General features: G+C 35.4%; 1 protein-coding gene across 1 annotated transcript; it reads left to right on the plus strand.

Annotated features, from left to right (window-relative positions):
- The first annotated feature begins 1,339 nt into the window (after window positions 1-1,339).
- Window positions 1,340-14,796, plus strand: LOC131152714 (CDP-diacylglycerol--serine O-phosphatidyltransferase 1). Its single transcript, XM_058104529.1, has 13 exons — window positions 1,340-1,771; window positions 3,221-3,416; window positions 4,610-4,675; window positions 4,796-4,855; window positions 4,940-5,030; window positions 5,457-5,511; window positions 5,678-5,757; window positions 5,873-5,989; window positions 6,379-6,463; window positions 9,058-9,149; window positions 13,630-13,883; window positions 14,159-14,247; window positions 14,367-14,796. Exons 2-13 carry the CDS (start codon window positions 3,244-3,246, stop codon window positions 14,492-14,494), a joined length of 1,290 nt encoding a protein of 429 aa, XP_057960512.1. The 5' UTR covers window positions 1,340-1,771; window positions 3,221-3,243; the 3' UTR covers window positions 14,495-14,796.
- The last annotated feature ends 9,304 nt before the right edge of the window (window positions 14,797-24,100 follow it).

Here is a 24,100-nt window from a genome sequence, read left to right on the forward strand (position 1 = left end):
AGATAGTGGATGGTAATGGAGATGTGTCCCGGGAGTCGGGTTGGCCGAACATCCAACTGATGCACAGAAGTCGTGTCCGTATTCCAGACTTTACCTGATCAGCAAGACCTAGGGGGAGGATGTTGATTCATAGATTTGGTGCCGCACCAGGGGGTCCGAAGGGCTCGTTGGTGGCTGGAGTTCCTATATATAAAAAAAAAATTGCATCTGTGGTTCTACTTTTATACTTAGTTTTATTTTATTTTTCTCATTTTCAAAAGTATTCCAAAAATAACTTGGAAGGAGATAATGAATAAGAATTTAATATTCTTGAATCTATCAAAAAAAATGTTCCATAATCGCATAAATTAGCAAAAATTGATACACATAGTCGACCACACCTAGTGAGACTTAAGACTTGGTTTTGTTATTATTGTCATAACTATTCCTATAAAATATAAGAGAAAACTAGGAAAATAAAAGAAGAGAAAATATGTTTTAGGAACAAGATTTTTTTTTACCCTATTCTTTTGTCTATTGGACTGATTTAAGACTATATCTTCCATGTCCTCCCCCCTCAACTAAATATTTATTAAATGCATTTATTTTTTTTCTTTTTAACTCTCTTTCTCTCATTACAATAATATCTCAAACATAAACTTGTCTTGTACAAAATAATGCAATTTTTATGGTAATGAATATGGCGTTTTTAAGAGGAAAAAAGAAAAGAAAAAAAGGTAAAGAAGGGGAAAAAGTTGAGTGAAAGTTTTTTAAATTTTTTTAAAAATAAAATTTACTAAAAGTCCTTACTGAGTCTGGGCTATGTAACGAGAGAGTTAAACCATTTTTGTATCATATTTTTTCTCGTTCTATTAAAATTTAAATTTGAGACTTAAAATATAAAAGTTTATATTAGCCAATAATATATCTTAATGCTTATAGATTTTTAAAATTTATGACAGGTGATTGCATGTAGATAATTTTTGGAGTAATATTAATTTACTATTAGTTTCATATTAATAAATATACTTTAAATTTAAATTCGTAAAAAAATTATAATTAAGAAATTAAAGAAAGGACTGGTTTTCTATATTAAAAATACCAAAAAAGAAAAGGAAATCACGCGCAAGGCACGTGACCTGGGAGGTGGGGCTGCCCATTAGTAAGAGGGTGCCCACAAACCGGGAAGCAGAGTTTGAGCTTTGGTTTTGTGGCGTGGGGGGGGGGGAGGGTACTGTTGTCATTTCGGCAGGCGAAGCAGAAACGCAAGAATAACGGTGCCATTAATGCAGACATTCAGGGGCATTGTCGTCATTTCACAATCCCTTTTGTTGAGCGTATCTAAACATCTTCAAATCTCTCTTTGACCGTCGTACTCTCTCTCTCTCCCTCTCCCTCTCCCTCTCTTTCTCTCTCTACTTTTTATTTTTTTTTTCCCTTCATCAACGCCTTTTCGCCGCTGTTGCAGAGCGACTCCACACCCCCCCTTCCCCCCGGGACCTTTTCTTCTCTGCCACTGCAAAGATATATAGAGAGCTAAACCCACGCAGATTTTAGAGAGACGGAGAGAGAGAAAGAGAGGAGGGAGAGAGAGAGAGCTGTTGTTAGTGTAATTATTATCATCATCATCATCATTTCTCCATCTTCATCTTCTTACAAATTTCGATAACTCCCCATCTCATCATTAACTCTCTCTGTTCCAAACATCCTAACCTCTGAGACCGATCCGACGGCCACGATCTTCTCGTCTCCTCATCCTGCGGCTGGCCCTCCTCTGTCTCCGCCCCTCCACGTAAGTAAATCCCAAAATAACTTTGCCTTTTCAGGCCACCTTTCTTCGCCCTTTTTCCTTCTTCAAATAATTTATACATTATTGTTATTATATATATTTATATATAATCCCTCTCTATTTATATTTTTCTTTTTTCCATCTTTCCCTAGCATTTTCGCTCCTTTTTTTTCGTACCCATTTCTGAATCTACTCCTCATTTTGGCGTACGTGATTGGTTTATTGATATCCTTGTTTTTTATTTTGATCCGGTTTTGTTATTTGAATTGCGTTTGGATTGAAAAGGCCGTTGTATTTAAAATTATTTCGCAATTCGGGAGGTTTATTGTCGGTTTGGGCGCTTTTTATACTATGTTTGGCCATATGTAGCATTAAATTATACGTATATTTTATTTAAGGTGAAAATTTTATGTCTTTTAAATCTTAGTTGTTTTTTTTATCGTTCATGGGGTTTTGATATTTTTTAATGTTCGCTTTAATTAAGTACTTGTGTGTATGAGTGTGTAAATTATGTGGTTTCAATAGTGTTTACTGTTGGTTTGTTACTGACATGAATAAAAATGGTGGTTGGTTGGTTCAATCTTGTTCAGTGAATGTCTGCAATAGGTTTCTCTGTTCATGTTTGATGGGCATGGAGATTCAATTTTAAGTTGTTGAGCTGAAAATTTTACAATATTGGGTTAGCTTGAACTCTTATTCTCTTCTTCAATAACATTTTTTTGCTGATACTTAATGAGCTCGGTGAGTTTTTCAGTAACATATTCTTAGGCGGATAATGAGTTTCTGTGATTCCTTTCTTCAAGCCTAGCACAGCAGGTTCTCATTTGGATTCTTTTAGAGTGCAGAAGCATTTAATTTAATAAGCAATTCCGTATGTGATTTTGATAAGAAATTGCAGGCAGATGAGAACCTGGTCTCTGATCTCTCTCACCCTTAATACTGTTTTAATTGACAAATTGGGAATACTTTTTATTCCAGACTACTTCTGGAATTCCATTAAGTATGTTAATGAACTGTAGATTGTGCTTAACTTTGCAAATCTTGTCTTGCTTTAATGAAAAAACTTCTGGTGTTATCAAGACCTCTCACTTTTTGTTTTTCTTTCATTCTTTGGTGGCATGCAAAGACTTTTATTTTGGTCAATTAACTGTAGAATTTGATGGTAAATATTTCATAGATTAGTTTGATACCATCTAGTCATTGTTTATAGTATTGAGGCACACTTTTTAATGGTTAAAAAAAATAATAAAAACAATTTGATTTTTATTTTTCAGTTTCTTTTTAATTTTTTTTAATTCCATTTTTTTTTTTTTTTTACAGGTTATATCATTCTATTTTGTTGCTTCATATCATTCTATGATATGAATCCTTACCGAATATTTGTTGTTGTTTATGCTTTTTCTCCCTTTTTAAAATATACTCATTTGTGCCATTTGATTCTAAATTTTGCAGTAAGCCCGTTGCATCTCTTGAACATGGGGCCTTTGGAGCCCAATGGGGACAGGAGAGCAAGAAGAAAAGATTCTATTCTTAAAGAAAATGGGAACTTGAATTCGTTAGGTGCTAATGAGGAACTTGATCCATGGACTGCATGGGCATATCAGCCTCGTACCATTACACTGTTATTTATTGGTGCATGTTTGCTTATGTGAGTATCCTGAGTCCTGCCTTCAGTTAGCGCTTTCTTCTAATATTGAAACAGTTGGGCTATTCTTAGTTTTGTTATACTCTATGACATCTGAATTCAAGTGATTTAATTTGTAAAGTATTTGGATTTGTAAATAATGATTTCAACATCATGGTTCTCCAACGTGTATTGGTTGATCTTGGTTTCAGTCCAAGTTATTGCAGAAATTCATGTGATGCTGGTGAGTTTTCTGTTGGAGAGGTCGAAACCATAACCGAAGGAAAATTATTTGGTTAAAGTTTAGGAGAGAAATTTTCTGTTTCATAATGGATGACCTGAATGTGTGTTTATATGTTTTAATCCTTTTGTTTTAGATCATACAGTAGATATCATGCATTATGCTTTTTATATGAAAGCCAGAAAGTATTATTTTTTACTTTCAACAATTTTACTTTTAAAACATTGAAAACTACTTATATTTGGCTTAGGTTATGCCTGGCAATCTTGAAGCACACTATCGCATATCAATTTTAGCTTCCAATTTTTAAGCCTAGGGGCTTCATCCTTCTTAATTTCTTTGATTTAGGGCATGTTGCATCCTTGTTGCTGAGTACTGTGAGGTGGGTAGGATTTTGTGGAAATCTCATGGAATGAACTCTGGTCTTAGGAGACGTATAAACAAGGATTAACAGGATCATTATCTCAATTTTTTTGTGGTCTTGGTTTTGGTTGGCTCATGGATGATTTAATTTTAATGATAATTACATTATTTGCACTGGAATATTATGCAAAAACTAACTGTTTTAGGAAAGTCATTGGATAATGTATCTCAAGCAACCAATAATTGTGGATAATAGGTTTGGAGAGTTGTCACCCCCCCCCCCCCCCCCTTCCCCTTTGGAGGTGTTCTTTTCCCTTGCCTCATTCATCCCACATCAAACATGGGACTGTTTTTTGGCAATTTTGTTCCTAGTATTTCCTCGAAAAGAATAATTTTTATTTTAGTAGTATCCATTAGAAAATTCAGTCTTACCCAAGCTGAACTCTATTGTTGTAGTCTTAGCTTAATACATTGTTATACTTGTTGAGGCTTGATATACATTGTTGCCCTCAACCTTACAGCTTAAGCTCTTAGCTAAAGGTGATTGCGTAGTAATTCTTTGAATGGATTGTGTTTTATTTATCATTTTTTTTTTACGGGATGTGCTTTCCAGCTGGGCAAGTGGAGCTCTTGATCCTGAAAGAAGTTCATCTGGTGATCTTGTTACATCTGTGAAACGGTGTGTTTTTATTCATCTATCTCATGCTATTTATTATCATCTTGTTCTTTCATCTGTGCCATGCTATTCATCATCATTTGATATATGGAACATGTTAACTTTGTGTTTTGTTTGTGATAGGGGTGTATGGGCTATGATTGCAGTTTTCCTTGCTTATTGTTTGCTGCAAGCCCCTTCAACGTAAGTTGTCAGATACAGTCTATTGTGAGCATTGTTTTTATATTATTTTGATACATTAGTGGCTATGGTTACTTTTCCATACAGAGTGCTAATTCGACCACATCCTGCTTTGTGGCGCTTAGTTCATGGAATGGCTGTTGTCTACCTCGTTGCTCTCACATTTTTGCTTTTTCAGGTTAGTTTTTTCAAAGCTATTGTGTGTGTGTGTGTGTATTCAATTTAATAACTCGTGTGCACATGTTTGTTCTATAATCCCTAAATTATGTAAGGGTGGTGGATCTAAATCTTTTTCTGTACTAGCCTACTGGGGTACTAATTCTTTTCTTTTTCATTTATCTGATATTGTTATTTTCTGCATGTTGAAGTGGGGGGAATCCTTTTCATCTTTCCTTCCCTATTTTATTGAGTCTGGACATTGTATTATGTTTATTTTTAAGGACTCTGGAACAGCATACATGATCTACAGAATCATTTGTTTTCCTCCTTTTGGATCCCCGTACCTCCTCACTTGGTCCTTGAATCTATTTGATTTTCATTATTTGTTATTCTGTTGTCTAAATGCTCAAAGTCATGTTACTGAAGCTGTTTTTTTTTTTCCCAGAAACGTGATGATGCTCGCCAGTTCATGAAATTTCTCCACCCTGATCTTGGTGTTGGTAATGCACTCGAGCTTCATCAAACTGTTAATTTCTACCATAGTAGCTGACCTTGATTATGTGATTTTGGTCTTGATAATTGTTGGTTATAGAATAGCTTGTTTTCAATGCAGTCTTTCCCTTTTTTAGAGGGTTCCTAACTATATTTGCACAACCTTATATGCAGAACTTCCTGAAAGATCATATGGTACTGATTGCCGCATTTATCTGCCCGAAAATCCCACAAGCAGGTTTAAGAATGTTTATGTATGATTTCTTCTTTTGCTATTAATTTATTCAATATCACATCTATAAGTTTCCCCTTTTCTTTATGCCCTTGTTGAAATGCCGCAGGCTTCTGATTTGCTTTAGTTCCTTCTAGGAAACCCTATTTGATGAATTTGTTCTCGCTCATATTTTTGGATGGTGGGGCAAGGCTATAATGATCAGGAATCAGCCCCTATTGTGGGTGTTGTCAATTGGATTTGAGTTAATGGAGGTTAGTTTCTTGACCTAATACAAAAAGGTTTATCTTTTTGTTCATTTTTAGCTTGTGTGGATATTCTGCTGGTGTCATTGTGTATTTGTCATTGGGCTTTCATGTGAATGGTAGCGTTGAATTTTTTTTCGATCAGTGCTTGCACTCGTGAATTAATCCTTATGTTGAATTTTCAGCTTGTGAGGATATTCTGCTGTTGTCATTGTGTATTTGTGTGTGTTATTGCTGAATTTTGTGCTGGCCTGTTCTTGCTCTGGTTTATTTTTTTTAATTTCCGGCCCAGGCTGATATTCTGCTGTTGTCATTGTGTTCTCATGTGAATGTTATTGTTGAATTTTTTGTGGATGTGTGCTTGCACTTGTGAATTAATCCTTCTGTGGAATTTTCAGTTCACCTTTCGCCACATGTTGCCTAACTTTAATGAATGCTGGTGGGACAGTATTATTCTTGATATCTTAATCTGCAATTGGTTTGGTGAGTTATCTTCAACAAATTTCCTGGTTTGCATTATTGAACTACAGCATTTTTTATTTTTTATTTTTCCTTTTGCTGGATATATGAACAATAGCATTGACATTTTGCCAATGATCTAGTGTTTTTAATTTTTTTTTTTGTGATTATTTTGTTATAGCTTATGAGCATTTATGATTATTTTCTTGTGTTATTTTTTTTGTGATTATTATAAAATTAACACACATGTCCATTTGTGTCTTCATCTTCAATGATTTATGCTATTGTCCTGCCTTTTCTTATTATTGCCACTATTTGCCTAATATTTTCATTTTTTCTTATTATTCAATCATATTGTTTTTTCTGTCAGCTGTTAAAATAAATGCATCCATTGTTCCACTTCTTCTGGAAAAAGTGAAAATTACCAGATGATGGGAAACATACAATGCAGTCCAAATTTAAATACAGTGACCTTTTTTTGTGAATTTTTCATGCTTCAATTTTTTGGATTGACAAATGTCTTCAACTGTCATGGCAGACCAAGGGTTTGTGCTGTAACGGATTATCTTAAACAGAAATGTCCAAACTTGAACATGCTGGGATTGTTTAATTCATTCTGTTATGTAGGACAGTGGCATATATTGTTTTTTTAATGCATAAATGTGTGGTTTGGAGTTTGAGAACAGCCACTGTCAATACCCACAAGTGTGTGCCTTACTGTCTTTGCTTTCTAAGGTTAAATTTTATTTCCTTTTTTTGATAATGGAGGCTATGACTGTAAATTAGTCCACTATTCTGGAAGTTTTGGCCCTCCCTTAAGTCTTCAAAGCTCCAATTAACAGGCAAGGATTTGAGCCCCAGCTAACAACACTGATTGTCAATTTATTTGTTAGCAATAACACTGGGGAGTTGGCAGATATTTTTCTTTTCATTTTATCTGATTTTTTTAAAAAAAAAAAAAAAATTATAAGGTGTTGTTCTGTTTTGGTTTTTGAATTTTAATTTTGCACTCGGCTTCTTACTGTTTTTGCAAATCCTACCTGTTCTAATAAATAAATTAAGGTTTTCTTAATTTGATTATCTTTACTCAGCATTTTCTTGTCACTTATTGCGTCACAGAATATGTTGTGGGTGAGTAAACACATAAATAGAACAAGAAGTTGTCCAGTGGACTACCCAATGGCTTCTTCTTCATATTTAGACTAATAAAAAGTGTTACTATTCTCCTGCTTCTAGTACTTAATGTAATGGTTATATTGCTCAACTGTCCATTGGCTCAATGATGGTGGTGTTTTAATGAACATTACCCAAAATAATTGGCATGTAGGGTAGACATAGGGGGGGGGGGGAGAGATTACCATTCGTGTATTAGCATCTACTTTTGGTGCTTCTCATACGCTATAAATCTGACTTCTGTTACGGTTATACAGTTAGGATTGCTTACTTTTTTTTTCCCTTGTTTTTGTTTGAGCAAACTTTAGGTCACCCTCTGGACATTCATTGAATTCAGTTCATTCCTTCATTGTAGACTAGATTGTTACTGCTTTCATGAGCAATAACCTATCAGATTAAGATTCTGTAGTAGGCTTTTTTTTTTTTTTTTTAAATAAAAGAAAAAAAAAAATTAGGTAGCATATGATGTTCTGGAAGTGTATATTTGTTGGAGGATGTCATGCTCTCTTATCTTTATACCTTCTCCTCCTCAGTAAATTTCTCTTTTTCTGTAAAAAGAAAGATAATTCTGAAAGCAATAGCATTTGAATATCAACTTTATATTGTCTTAAATTGCTCAAAATTTTTGGGCCGAAGCTCTTTTGTTTTTTTTTTTTTTCTGTTTTTTTTTTTGTTTTTACCATGAATGTCTCGTGAAAGCCATTCTCTGCAGATAATTATGAAAAAAAATTGCAAGCTTTTGTACAAAAAGTTGTGGAAGTTATATTTGGCAATCCTTCGATCTAATTTTGGTCCTTGTGGCTATAGATATCCTCTCGAAATTTCATTAGTTTCAGATATTTCTCTGGTTGTTAATTATCAGCCATTGATTGCGTGTAGCCTGTTGAAATGTGGCTCTCATCTTGCTGTCCTTTGATTTTTCTTTCTCCAATAGTTTACTCATAAGGTCCAGGAGTTCCTGTATAACTATGAGCGACAACTTGTGTTTGGCTGTAGGTATCCTTGATGGTTTTTATTCAAGATGGCAATTTGAACTATCACTATTAAGATAATAACTTATTATCTCATTGAGTTTTCTCCCATCAGGTTATTTTAATATTGCTTCATTCAGCAATCATTTGTGCCTGAATTTTCCTGATGATAATTTTCATGTATCACATTTGGTGAATTTGGAACTTGAGAAAAATGAACTAGTACAACAACTAATTACATGATAATTCTTTTTGAGATTCGGATTCCTTGTTTCTTGACTAGTTTCTTTAAGTTTAAAGTGTTAACATTTCTAACATGACCTGACCACCATTTTACCTTTTTAGTTTGATGTACCAGTAAAATGATGTAATTTTGGCAACAAGCATTCAAAACTTAGCTTGACAGTCATGACCAAATTTTGGTTATAGTCCTTGAAGTTTATTGTGACATGTTCTTTTGGTTTACTATGTAAGGAATCTGGGCAGGAATGCATACTGTTCGGTACTTCGATGGAAAAACATATGAGTGGGTTGGTATAAGCCGTCAGCCAAATATTATTGGGAAGGTATTTCTCGTGGTCATCATTAAGTTTTCAACTTTTTTTTTTTTAATTTTTGAACTTATCATAATGTTACAGTTGTTTTGGTGCCAAAATATAATGAATAATTAATAATTACTTCAGGTTGAGATCTTTATGGTGCTGGCTCGTTAGTTATTGACTTCAAATTTTATTTTTGAACTACATTAAGTTTATATCTAAATGATTTACCCAATATGTCAATTTCATATTTACTTTGTCTAGATAATTAATCAGATGTGATAGGTCAGGTCATTTAGGCCTACACCAAATGACATATTCTTTGTCTCATCTGATGGTGACTCTTTTTCTTTGAAGGAATCCTTTCAAACTATTGATTTTTCTTCCCCCTTTTATTTTTCATTTTTATAAACAAAGAAATTTATCAGAAGAGATAAGAATGTACAACAAAAGAAAATATTGAAAAAGAAAGGAAAACCAGTAGCATAAGAAATCCTCCCTTTAAAACAATAACAAAAAATTACTCCAGGAGATAATCATAATCTGAAAGCCAAGTCAATGAAGCAGAGCCGACCGGTCGCGCTGCAGGTCTTCCAAAGAAACATGATGAAAACAGCCATTAGCTGACACCCACAAGGAGACAAGATAACTTACTCTACTCCAAACCAAATTATTTGCTTTGGCCACCCCTTTGAATATTCTGGCATTTCTGTCCAACCAAATAACAGCCATAATAGTACATCGCTGTAAGGTTTTCCTATTCTTCCCTCTTCCAAAACCTCTTAAAGTGATAGAGCAAAAAGCCTTCAAAGTGAAAGGATAAATCCAGTCTGAATCACATATACTAAATAATTTATTCCAAACAACCCATGTAAAGGGACAATGAAAGAAACAAGTGTGTGCAAGTTGCTCCACTACTCAAACAAAGGATACAAACATCCAGTGATTATTAGGCCTTCTCTTCTGAAGTACATCATTTGTGTTAGTTCTATCAAGTACTGCAGTCCAAATAAAAACTTTATTTTTTTTGAGGGAGCTTTAGCTTTCCGAATCAAAGAGTGCAAACCAAAAGAATCCTCATTGGGGTTGTGAGTCAAATAAGAGAAAGTAGATTTACAAAAGAAATCCCTAGAAGGATCCAAACTCCAAACTCTTTTATCACTCCCCAAATTAACGTGAAAAGAATCAAGAAAACTGGTTAAAAGAGCCAACTCATGAATCTCTCTATCATTGAGATTTCTCTCATTAGTTCATGCTCCGACTCTCTCTACCCTAAGGGTTTAATGATGGTTCACCTTTTTCACATAGTTATGTTGTTTGAGGATTAGGGATTGTTCCTCTGAATTTTATATCATTGTTGATAGTATTATCATGGTTTTCTATCAATAATAATAATATCACAATTTTTGGATTTTCTAAGTGAACTTTGTTTGATTGATTAGAGCATCTGAGTTGGGGCAAATATCCTATAGCTATGTAGCACAGTCCTTGTGCTTCATGTGTCTAGAAGACTAGAACTATCATATCTTTTGATTTTGTTTGGGCTTGATGTAGAATGTTCTTGAAGGTGTGAGTGGTATTTTTTTGTGCCAGACAGATTTTTGTTATATTTTCTTCTGTTCTATAATCTTTTAAGGCATCATTGCAAGGGCAAGGTTGATGAAACTTAAGGGCCTATTTGGTGTCATCATTGTTTTCTGTTTTTTGTTTTTGCTTCTCCACAGTGAAGAAACAAATTATAAAAACTCGTTTGTTAATATTGTTAGTTTTTTGTTTCTATTGCTAGTTTCCAGTTGTCTGTCAAAAAACTGAAAACCAGATTTTATGAACCTGTTTAGTATTGTTGTTGCTTTTTGTTTTTTGTTTCTATTTCTCTACTGTGAAGAAATAAATTATAAAAGCACGTTTGTTTTTGTTGTCAATTTTTTGTTTCTGTTGTTGATTTTCAGCTGTTTGCCAAAAGATTGAAAACCCGATTTTATGGTTTTCAGTTGTTTCCGCAACTTGTCGCCAGAAATTTTAATATTCAAAAATAGTTTTTTTTATTTAATTATTCATTTTATACACTTTAAAATTAAAATTAAATGATCATATGAATTTAAATATAATTAAAAGAAAAGTACATATAAATTTCAAAAAATAGCCAATCACAAAATACTTTTACTATTTTTCAATTTCCATGTTCTATAAAATTTTTGTTGTAAAGTAAAATTTAAAAGTAGAACAATTAAGTTAAATAATGATAATAAATTTTATTTTATTATAGTAATTTTTTAATGTGTATTATTTGTACTTTTATTGTTTTAATCATATTTTTATAATATTAATTATTTGATTTAAAGAAAAAATGAACATTTCTTAATTAATTTTTTAATTTGTATTAGTTTTGTAAATGTTAACCAAACAGGTTGCTAGTTTTTAGTTTTAGTTTCTTTAATTTTTGAAACTGATATCAAATGGCTCCTAAATTTCATTCGTTGGTTGTTAAGGGAGTAATACATTTAGGACCCACTTGTTTTGGTGAACAAGTCTCTGCATGCACCACGTAGGGTTGAGGGTGCATCAAAGCAGACCACCCTGTACAGACCCTGCGTTGGTGGAGCATCCTGTGCTGGGCTGCCTTTTCTTTGTTTTGGGTGCATCAAAGCAGACCACCCTTTCCATACCCTGCATTGGTGGAGCAACCTGTGATGGGCTGCGTTTCTTTGTTTTGGCAGGAAATAAATTTGGAAAATGAATTTGTTACTGCTGTGTGATGGGCCTGTGTGATTGAGACTTTAAGATAGCTCATGGTTTTAAATAGAGGCTGCGACCGTTACGTAACGGTTTTTTGAGTTACCGATACTGTTACACCCCGCGAAATTGGTGGGAAGAAAAATCACGGCCGTAGCAGCTGTTACGGACCGCAACCATTACGTAAATGCCGCTATGGCCGTTACGTAATCGCTACAGGACTGTTACACCAAAAAATTATTTTCTTTTTTACTTTTTCTTCTCACGTTTTCCCTCTCTTTCATATATCATTCTCAAAATACCTAGTGGCAAGAGGGGGAAAAGATTATAATGAGGATGACAATGATACAAAATTTACTTTTTCTTTAAATACTCACAATAGATGCATTAATTAACAATTTGAAAATACTAACTTGTTAGGAAAATATTTTATTTTGATAATATTAGTAATGTGATATTTATGTTCTATATTCTTCAACTTCAACCTTCTTTCTTTTCTAGTTATTTTATATTTGTATTATTCGTATGTCTTATGTGTCTAATAGATTAATGAAGTGTATAATGTATTTTGTTTTATTAATTAATTTAGTACACATAAGAATTTATCACAGATAAGAACAATGAGAAGTATAAATATACACACACACGTAATTTTTCTATCAATGGTGGTTTAAAACAAATGTAAACTTGTTGTTCTTACCAAATAACTTAGTTACATAAACTAAAGGATCCAAAATATACTAAAACTCTTTCTGAGAATGACTACAAGCTTAAAACATGCAAGTACGCTAATACAAGGTTGTGCATGCGTCAAAAAAATTCACGGCCGTTACACTCGCTTCCCATTATGTAACATCCACTACTCCCGCTTCCTGTTACGCCTGTTACCGTTGCGTTATGCTACCCGCTACCGCGATTTAAAACCATGAGATAGCTATATCTAACTATTTGAGCTCCATTACAGCATTACCTGAGCTGGAAAATGTAGTTTTCCTTAAAGTAAGGAGCTGTTCACTTGTTTTTTCCTGTCTTCCAAAAATATACCCAAAAAAAGGGCCACATTAATTTCATGTTTTCCAGCATTTGTATAAAAAACTGGAAAACTGTTTTTATTGTTTTCCAACTTTTCCATACAATACGAATGTAGGAAAACAGGGGGATAAGGTGGCATTTTTGTGGGAAATGAACGTTTTCCACAACTGAACAGACTGAAACTCATTTCCTAGTAAATGGCATTTCAATAAATAAAAGGTACAGCTTTGTCTTCCCTCACTTTGAAGAGGTTCAGATTCAGGAAAAAAAGATCTACTAAATGAAGCCCTGGTTGACTGGAGAAACGTGACCATGTACACATTAAAGTTGGAAATGAAAGCATTTTTGTTGCCCGTTGTATTATTGTGGATCTTATCAACAAATTGCTTATATTCTTCCAGCATAAAAACAAATAAGTCGAGGGATTTCCACTGTCGTTTCCATTATAGGTTCCACTCTTCAGTGCAATATGCAGAGAACGTGTTGAACTTTATGTAAGGTACCAAAAATCAGTAATGTAATTGAAATTCTGGACTCCAGGCTTCTAAGAATTTTGTGGAAATTTATCTTGGAGGCAAATTCTATGAGACTGGATTGATGTGCTTTTTAATTTTTCATTCGTACCTTTGCCTATCATCCTGACTAGGATTTTATAGTTATTTTAATCTGCTTTGACTTTGCCTGAACAAGTTCCATTATCATGTTCATACCTAAAAGTTGCTGCCCTGTACTGATGTCTCAGGTGAAGCGAACACTAGGACAATTTACACCAGCACAGTGGGACAAAGATGAATGGCACCCCTTGCTAGGTCCATGGCGTTTCATTCAAGTTCTCAGTCTCTGCATTATCTTCTTGACAGTGGAGCTCAACACATTCTTTCTTAAGTTCTGTCTTTGGATCCCTCCTAGAAATCCTGTGATTGTCTATAGGTTGATATTGTGGTGGTTGATCGCAATTCCAACTATTCGCGAGTACAATTCCTATCTGCAGGACCGGTACCCTCTCTCTCTCTCTCCACATTAAAATGCGGCTATTTTGACCAAGTGAACCAAATTTGATCAACAGAAAGAAGTTAAACTTTCGATCAAAGGGTCGAGATTTTTTTGTGGGCCATATGTAGTCCCATAAATATTTTCTTGTACAAGAGGGGCTGGCTCATTTGTCCTATATATACACACCCAAGACACAAATATATGCTCATATATACGTGTACATATAACGGCGTTCTATTTTTCTCACAATTTTTGCTTAATTACACCATTTATTTCAGCAAACCGGTGAAAAAAGTTGGAGCATTTTGTTGGCTTTCCCTTGCTATTTGCATTATTGAACTCCTCATTTGCATTAAGTTTGGACACGGTACGATCTCTACTCTTTGTCGTGATTATGAATTTAATCCCTGCTGGTACCACTGAATTTCAATGAATACACCTGATTGTCACTGACATTCATGGTGTGGTTATTTTACTGTCTTCCAGGCTTGTACCCTAAACCAATGCCTGTTTGGTTGGTGATCTTCTGGGTATCTGTGGGGTTGACCCTTGTGATATTCCTGATGGTTTGGTCATGGCAATTGCACCGGGCTTTGGGTCAAAAGAGGCGATGACTTTAATTACCTTTCGGGGGTCACAACCATTCTTTGATTTCTTGTCCTTGGTTTTTTCAGGGGGGGAGGTGTAAATATTTATATTGCTTTGACGAATTGTAAATGCCTATTCATTAGGTCTCTCTCTCTCTCTCTCTCTGGACCACAGTTTCTTGTGTAGAGAATATTGATTCTTTGTTGTTACTTGTTACGTAGTGGGCAATTTCATCTTTCTATTGCCAGGCTTTTGAGCTACAGTCGTCCACCATTACCAATGTGGCAAAATTTTCCCCACCATTATTGAGCAAAGATTTTGGTCCTCACTCTTGTTTTCTTTTGTTTTGTTTTCTTTTGGTTGGTTGTTTGGTTTGTGGGATTCATCAGATGTTATTTCGCCTATTTAATTATTGTGCATTTTCTGAGTGCTGCAATTATTGGAGTTCCGCCTATTTTGCTCGTCATTCAAAACGCTGCTTTAACAGTGCTCAGGGGAGTCTTCTTTGATTGCTCGTGTCTTGGGCAATGTTTGGATAAAGGGTTTTGTGAGAAGGGATATTTGAAATTAGTTATTCCTCATATCTTAAACAGAAACTAATTACACCCTTTATGATGCACTTAATATTCTAAATGCCCATATAATTGGTCTCAAGTAGAGTAAGGAAGCGTTACGCAACGTAACTAACAGTCGGCATAAAATTCATTAAATTACAATAAACACATGCTTTAGAAAGAGAGAATACATACTTAAGGCACCTTTAATTGTGGAAAATATTTTATTTTTCATTTTTCATTTTATTTTTTTACAAAAAATTACTAAAAGGTTAGCCACTTTGTAAAATTTTACAAGATTTTTATGAAATAAATGAATAACAAAGGTTGTAACATCATTTCCTTGTGGAAGTAGTTTCAATTTCTATTCTAATTTTCAAATAATGAAGAAAATCCTCCCTAATTTCTACTAAAAAAGTTGAAAAATATTTTTTTATTATTTTTCTAGAGTTTAAATTCTACTTTCTGATATGAGCATAGAATTTCAATCTTGGACTTTGATTTATGTTGTTTATGCATTTTGTTTCTTCCAAATACAAAAAAATTCAAATTCAAACCCCAAAACTCATGATTCCACGTATTATCTTATATAATTTTTTTGAAAAATTAGGAAATAAGTTGTATTTTTTGTATTTGTTTTGAACTCTGCAAATATAAAATAAAAAATTACTTTGCCCAACTACACAAAATTTTTATTTTATATCTTTTTAATGTGAAGTTTGATAAATTGAAAATAAGTTGAAAATTTTATAATGCTTTGAACAACAAAAAAAAAAATGAAAAATGAAAAATATTTTTCACAATTAAATGGCTGCTTAATAACTTTTAAGAGTGAACAAAATAAACGTCAGATAAATTTTTTTTTTTCTTAACTAGGAGGGTAGATTATTTATCATGTAAGGATTGTATAATTATTCCTACAGGTGAAAATTTAACACGACATAGGGTTTTAATGTTAGATATATTTATTATAAATGGAAGAGAAAGGAGAACATAAATCTATGTAAGAAAACTAGGTGGTGGTACCCAAAAAAGTAAGAGAGTTTAAAGATAAAGTGATTAAAAAGGGTGATTGGACGATAGGGGAAAATGTAGATGCAAGGAAAACTTATAATTGAGTGCTTTGGAGCACTTGATATTATATACATATTTACAATTCTCGATGAGGGGACTCGTCGTAACAACATGATAATTTACATGAAGAGGGTTCAATTTTATATTCCGAAAATTTGAGGATCATTTTTGAAAAATCTAATTAAGTCCTTTTGAAAGCCTTTTTATTGAGTCATGTTATTAAATCTGTTTTATTGAGTCATTGTGATTTAAAATTGAGTCCTTTTTATTTCGAAATTAAGTATATATTTAAATCAAGTTCCTGTTACCTTATTGAAATCCCTGTCAATTGAATCCTTTTTCTTTAGGTTCCTATTATTTTAAAATTGAGACTCTATAATTGAGTCATTTTATTTCGAAGTCTTTCAATTGAATCCTTTTATTTTACATTTTTTTTATTATTCTCGCATTTCTTTTTATTAAGTCATTTTTATTGTAAAATTAAGTCCTTTTTTTTTTCATTTTTGGGAATTAAGTTCACCCTTTTCTGCAACTGTGCCTCTTTTTTTCTCAAGGTAGGATATTTATTGAAAAGAAAAGAAGAATTGAAGAAGCATGAAAGCAGCACATTGGAGGCCCAATAGAATTTGCATGGGCCATGAAAAATTAATGTGGTCGCATGGAGCAACAAGGCAGCAGAGTATGACAAATTAGAGCATGCAAGGGCCATGCAAAATTGGAGGTAGCCAACACAGTAAAAAGGTTTGACCATGCACAAGGGGTCGGACCCAAGCAAACCAAAAAGGAGCAACCTGTGAGGAGCATGGGCCATGTGGCCAGGGGGGTCCAAAATATGACGCTGCAAGCATGAAGGTCGTGAGACATTAGTGTTACGACCCGATTCTCATACCAATTTTTTTTCCATATATATATATATATATAACCCAAAAGTGGATATCGGGTATACAATCATACTTAAATACATAAACCTAATAGCGGAAGTCATTTCATATACATACATATACATACCACAGCAAATACACATATCAGAGTACTACCATTCATATATACAAGTCAACCACTGAACTCTAGGAAAATCAAACCTCCCTAGTTCAAAATACTCACCCTGAATACTCAGGGTATTTGCTCCCCTCTATCTTAGAGTTCTATCACCAGGTCTATCTCAGTTTCCTGAAATATTTAAATGATTGGGTGAGACACATTTCAATAAGACGGAATAAATTATCTTCAATATGTGACAGTATGAGATTCATTATATCATAACACATATTCATTTCAGTCATAATAGTTTATGAGAAAATACCATTTCCACATTCATAATCATATAGGTATAAAAACACAAGCTTTCATAAGTTTTTACTTCCATTTCCAAAATCATTCATTCGTAACCCAAGTTTACCGGGGAAGTTCCTGAGAATAGGGAAATTTACCCGCCTATACAAGTAGCTTCCCTCTGTCCTGATATCATTTGCATCCTAGCCCAATTACTCAGGTTCAACTACAACTGATACTTATCAGAATACTCATCTTACTCAGTAAACCCTCGAGCGGTGTGTTTTACTTCCCTTTAATTATTTATTAAATCACGCTATTCATTTCTCATTTTCATTCTCGTTTCCATTCTCATTTCATTTCTATTTTCATTTCCATTTCCATATCTAGCTCATGAGTGTCACTAGTTACCAATACATCTGTATCTGTACTTATGGCTACCTTGAGGATATCTCTCCACGCTATGCTTCCCCCCATAAATAGGGTTGTGCGGCCTGAAGGCTGAACATAATCGCGGTTGGCGGACCCGGTTAGGTCAAATGTCATCATATATCCCGTCTCTGTAGTACGACTGGTCGACCAAAAGTCCTAATTCGGACTCAAGGGGCACAACTACTCTACTATACAGCTCAGTCTACTATCACGCCACACACTCCACGAGCCCATGTAGTTGCACTAACTCCACTAGCAATGGTACCGTACTCAATATCACAACTCATCATTAGGTTTCCATATTCGTCCATCAAGGTTATCACTACCACATATCGACAATCATTATGTGGTATTGACATTTCATCCATTACATGTCTGTATTCCCATTTCAGAATTTCACATTTCATTTCTCACAGTTCAATATTCATATTACAGAATTAACGGTGCAATATTCACATTTCTCATTTCCATATTCAATATTGATATTGTAGTATTTACTTTACAATACATATATTCACATATTCTCAATTTCATAATCTCATATCAGTGTTCACAATTCATTATTCTCATTGCAGCATTATCCATGCAATGTTCACATTTTCAATATACTTATATCACATTCATATTGCAGTATTTACGTTGCAATATTTTCATTTCTCTTTTTCACATTTCATAATTTGCATTGCAGTATTAACATTGAAATATTCACAAAATCAGTATTCTCAACCCAGTTTTCACAATACAATATTCGCAACTCATATCATCTCATATTACCATATAAATTTCTCATATTCATCATTTCTCAGAAAATATACATCTTCCAGTGCATTACACTTTCAACATTTTTCCCCATTTCAAATCTCATGTCTCATTTCACATTTCCAAGTTAAATCATTTAACCCAGTTTAAAAATTTCTCAATATAAATCATATGTCATACAAAATTTTATCTGATATTTGTATCATAATAAATTCCAGGTAAATATAATAATTTCATTTTCATATAATAACACAATCAGTATTTCATAAAATCAACTGTTATAATTTATTCCCCTTACCTGACTTACTGAGAGGTCCACTAACACCCTAAATTTTCCGCTCTTCAGTGTTTCCAACTCAAAAGCCTAAAAATCACATTTTTACCAAAATAGTCAACTCATTTCCCACAACAATTTCAGTATAATACTTCCTAGATTTCAAATACTACAAACAAACCATAATACCCTAAAATCTCTTACTTACCCTGATTTTGGGGTGATGCACCGGAACTCCAAATTGAAAATTTACTTCGCCTATGTTGTAGAGAATCTTCTTAGGAACCTCGTGGCAATTCCCAATCGTCAAACTGGGCTATAACGAAGCCGAAAACGAAGAGAGAAGGTAAGGGTTTAGATTTTCTAGAGAGGGAGACTGAGAGGAGAGAGAAAACACCGCTGAAATGAGGGTTTCCTCAATTTATAAGCTGGTGTTTGTCGACAAGTTCAAGTAATTCGTCGACGAACTCATGAAGGCACTTCGTCGACAAGGAAGCTATTTCTTCGACGAACCTGAAATTCCCTGAAATTTCCAAACTCTTGGTAATCTCTCATCGACGAGACATGTGTACCTCGTCGCCAAAATCTATGTGCCATTCGTCGACGAAGACCCTGGGTTCATCGACGAAGCCCTGTTTTCTCCCTTTTAAAATTTCTTTCCCCTTTCCTTTTTCCTCCATTATTATTATTATTATCCATAAATAAATTTTCCAAGTCTCTACATTCTCCCCTCCTTATTCAATTTCGTCTTCAAAATTTTTCATTCACTACATTTCCACTCTTAAAGAAAAACACCACCATTTTATTAATTACCCTCAATTATGGAGGAGGAATATCGTGGTTACAAAAGGGGTTCTGGGAGATTACAACCATTGAAAGAAAATTCTCCCCAAAACCATTAAAATCTAAACACTTCCTAACTTATACTATACAAATCAAATTATATACCTTCAACCCTGAAGTCTATTAAATAAATGTGGATATTTTTGGCGCATCTGCTCCTCTAACTCCCAAGAAGTTTCCTCTACTGCATGGTTGCGCCACAAAAATTTTACCAATGGTATGCTTTTCGTATGCAGTACTTGTTCTTTCCAATCCAAAATCTGCACTGACATTTTCTCATAGGACAAAACATCACTGAGCTCCAATGCCTCATATCTGACCACATTGGAGGGATTTAGAACGTATTTTCTCAACATAGAAATGTGAAATACGTCATGAATTCTAGAAAAAACTAGTGGTAAAGCTATCCTGTGGAAACTGGACCCACTTTTTCAAGAATCTCGAATGGTCCAATATACCTAGGGTTCAGTTTAACCTTCCTCCCAAACTTCATAACTCCTTTCAACGGTGCCACCCTCAGAAATACGTGACTACCTGCGTCAAACTCTAACTCTTTTCGGTGAGTATCTGCATAACTCTTCTACCGACTCTGCACTGTTCTGATCCTGTCCTTGATGAGTCTGACTTTATCATGAGTCTGCTGTATCAACTCTAGCCCCAATATTTGTCTCTCCCCAATCTCATCCTAGTACAATAGGGATCGGCATCTCCTACCATACAATGCCTTAAACAGTGTCATCTCAATGCTGACCAGATAGCTGTTATTATACGCAAACTCGATTAGTGGTATAAACTATAACCAGCTACCTCCAAATTCCAGCACACATGCACGTAGCATATCCTCCAATATCTATATCGTTCTCTCTATATGCCCATCTGACTGAGGATGAAATGTTGTTCTGAACAATAACTGAGAACCTATAACCCTTTACAAACTCCTCCAAAAATAGGATGTGAACTGTGGGTCTCGATATGAAACTATGGACACTGGTATGCCATGCATTCTCACTATCTCTTGAATGTATAACTTCACCAATCTGTTTAAGGAGTAGTTAACTCTGATAGGCAGAAAATGGGCAGTCTTCGTAAGTCAATCTACAACTACCCAAATGGTGTCCTGTCCATGTAGGTTTGACGGTAATCTAGTGACAAATTTATCTCTATATGCTCCCACTTCCACTCAGAAATATACAGCGGCTGCAATAACCCCACCGGTCTTTGATGCTCAGCTTTCACCTGCTGGCATGTCAAACACTGTGCTACAAACTCAGTAATCTCTCTTTTCAATCCGCTTCACCAAAAAGACTCCCGAAGATCCCTGTACATTTTAGTGCTACCCGGATGTACCATATACAAGGATCGTTGCGCTTCCTCCAGAATCACTTTCTTAATATTAAGATCAGCAGGTACACATAACCTGGTACGGAACCTCAAGGCTCCATCATCTGAGATCCTCCTCTAGACCATCCTGTACTTTCTCTATAAGCTCCACCAGCTCTACATCACTCCTTTATGCTGCTTTAATTCTTTCCTGTAGAGTCGATTATAACACCAGATTATCAATAAATGTCTGATGATTACCCTCTACAAGGTTTATCCCAAGTATCTCCAAATCCATCTGAACCGAATGTTGAATCTCTAATGCAGATACTGATGCACCCACTAATTTTTAGCTCAAGACATCAACCATCACATTAGCCTTTCTTGGGTAGTAACTGATAGTGCAGTCATAATCTTTTATCAACTCCAACCACCTCCTCTGCCTCATGTTCAATTCTTTTTGTGTAAAAAAGTATTTTAAACTCTTATGATTAGTAAAAATTTCATACCTACCCCTATAAAGGTAATCCGCCAAATCTTTAGTGCGTATACCACAGCTGCCAGCTCCAGATCATGGGTAGGATAATTCTTCTCATACTCTTTCAACTGCCATAAGGCATATGCTATAACTCTCCCCTACTGCATCAGAACACAGCCAAGCCCTTTATGCGATGCATCACCGTAAATCACGAAACCCTCTTCACTTAAAGGAATTGTCAACACTGGCGCAGTGATGAGCCATTGCTTTAACTCTTGGAAGCTTTACTCACATTCATCAGTCCACTCAAATTTCACCCCTTTCCTAGTCAATCTGGTCAACGGACCCGACAATTTTGAAAAGTCATCAACAAACCTACAGTAGTATCCAACCAATCCTAGAAAACTTCTAATTTCCTGCATTTGTCAAACCAAACGGCATAACCAAGAATTCGTAGTGGCCATTATGAGTCCTAAATGTCGTATTTGAAACATCCTCTACTTTGACCTTTACCTGATGATACCCAGACCGTAAATCTATCTTCAAAAAAACTTGTCTCCCTTGTAGCTTATCAAACAAATCATCGATGTGGGGAAGCAGGTATTTATTCTTGATAGTCACTTTGTTAATTTCTCAGTAGTTGGTGCACATTCTCATCAACCCATCTTTCTTTTTCACAAATAATATCGGCGCTCCCTAAGGTGACATGCTGGGCCGAATAAATCCCCTATCTAACAATTCCTACAACTGATCCTTCAATTCCTTTAATTCTGTCAGTGCCATTCTGTACAGCGCTTTCGAAATTGGCGCTGTCCCCGGTACTAAATCAATCGAAAACTTTATCTCACAATCATGAGGTAGTCCCGGCAAATCCTTAGGAAAAACATAAGGAAAATCCCTCATTATCGGGATATACTCTATCCTCAATTCTCCTTTTGATACCACCTTTACACAGGCCACATAACCTTGACAACCCTATAACAGAAATCACCTCGCCTGTATGGCGGATAACAATTGTCGTAGGGTATGCACATAAGACCCCAAAAACTTGTACTCTTGTCCCCCTAAACGTCTTAACACTACCTCCCTCTGATGACAATCTATACTGACATAGTGAGCTGCTAGCCAGTCCATACCCAATATCACCTCAAACCCATGCATATCGAAGACCACCAAATTAGCTAGTAAAATCCTCCCTTGAATGCATACCAGACTGTTACTAAGCACTTTATCACATATCTCCATAACCTCTGTCAACGTAGCCACTGACAAATTGACACCCAACTGTTGTGTTTCTAACCCACAAAATTTAACAAGCTCCCAAGCAATAAAAGAATGAGTTACCCCTGAATCAAATAAAGCAGTAGTTGTAAATGACAGAATTGAAATTGTACCTGTCACGACATCTCCTGCTGCCTTTGCATCCCCTGGTGTCAACGAGTAGACTCGTGCTGGGGCAGTATTCCTCTATTGTCTGCCAAAGGGTGCCTGATGACCTCCTCGATATGGTCTGAAAGCAGGCACAACCACTAGTGGTGCTCAGCAGTCTCTCGCCATATACCTAGGATGATGGCATCGATAACATATCACCTCCCTAACTTGGCATTCTCTCGAGTGTCTCCTGTAGCATATAGGATAAGGAGGGGGCATATGACCACCCTATATAGCCCGATCTCTCACTACCTGTCTCTGTCCACCTCTGCTGTCTTGCCTCCTCCAAGGCCCTCAACTGGACCCTACCTGAACATCAGAAGGTGCAGGCCTCTTCCTCTGACTCTGTGCTTCGGTGCCTCTCTGAAGGTCATCCTCAATCACTATAGCTCTGCCTACTACCTCTACAATGTATGAGCCCGAAAGCCTATAACCTGCTCGAATAGACTTTACCTCAAACCCTCCTTACACTTTCTTGCTTCCCTCTCCTCATTAGGTACTAAATACGGAGCAACCGAGACAGCTCAATAAATCTCGCCACATACTGTTGTACTGTCATCGGTCCCTGCGTCAGATGTAGAAACTCCGCTGCCTTTGCACTCCTAACGGTAGCGAGAAAGCATCTCTCCAAAAAAATCTCCCTGAAGCGGCTCCACGTCACCGTTATAGGGTTCGATCTCTGCTCCTCCAACAGTCTCGCTGATCTCCGCCAATGCTTTGCCTCCTCTGTCAGCTTAAATGTCGCAAATAAGACTTTCTGCTCATCTGTACACAAAAAAATTTCCAGCATGTCCTCCATATCCTAGACCCAATTCTCAGCCACAAGTGGGTCAGCTCCTTCAAAAAATGATGGAGGTCTCATCTGCGTAAACTGCTCAATCGTGCAACTCCGCTCCCCTGACCCTCTAGTCATCTCTGCCATCACCTGCTAGGTGACGCTACAAAGTACAACATCTAGGTCTCCTCCACCCATACTGGAAGGCCCTGCATCATCCCCTCCAATTTGTGCACTACTACTCCCTAGATCCATCCTGCAAAGGATATAAAACCATTTTAGAATTCTATCATCATAACTCACCAACACACCGGGCATACTAAATTCCACAAGATATGTTGCTACAAGAATTTATCTGAGCAGTCTTAATCCCTATTTAAGATCCAATCCTACCACTCAGAAACACGATCTGGCGATAGT

This window comes from Malania oleifera, chromosome 4, assembly GCF_029873635.1.
Source record: "Malania oleifera isolate guangnan ecotype guangnan chromosome 4, ASM2987363v1, whole genome shotgun sequence".
NCBI classification, from domain to species: Eukaryota; Viridiplantae; Streptophyta; class Magnoliopsida; order Santalales; family Ximeniaceae; genus Malania; species Malania oleifera.

Coding starts and splice junctions, on each gene's coding strand:
- LOC131152714 (XM_058104529.1), top strand. CDS start 3,244: ATGGGGCCTTTGGAGCCCAATGGGGACAGGAGAGCAAGAAGAAAAGAT. Junction 4,856..4,939: donor TTGCTGCAAGCCCCTTCAAC/GTAAGTTGTCAG, acceptor TTTTCCATACAG/AGTGCTAATTCGACCACATC. Junction 9,150..13,629: donor AGCCAAATATTATTGGGAAG/GTATTTCTCGTG, acceptor CTGATGTCTCAG/GTGAAGCGAACACTAGGACA.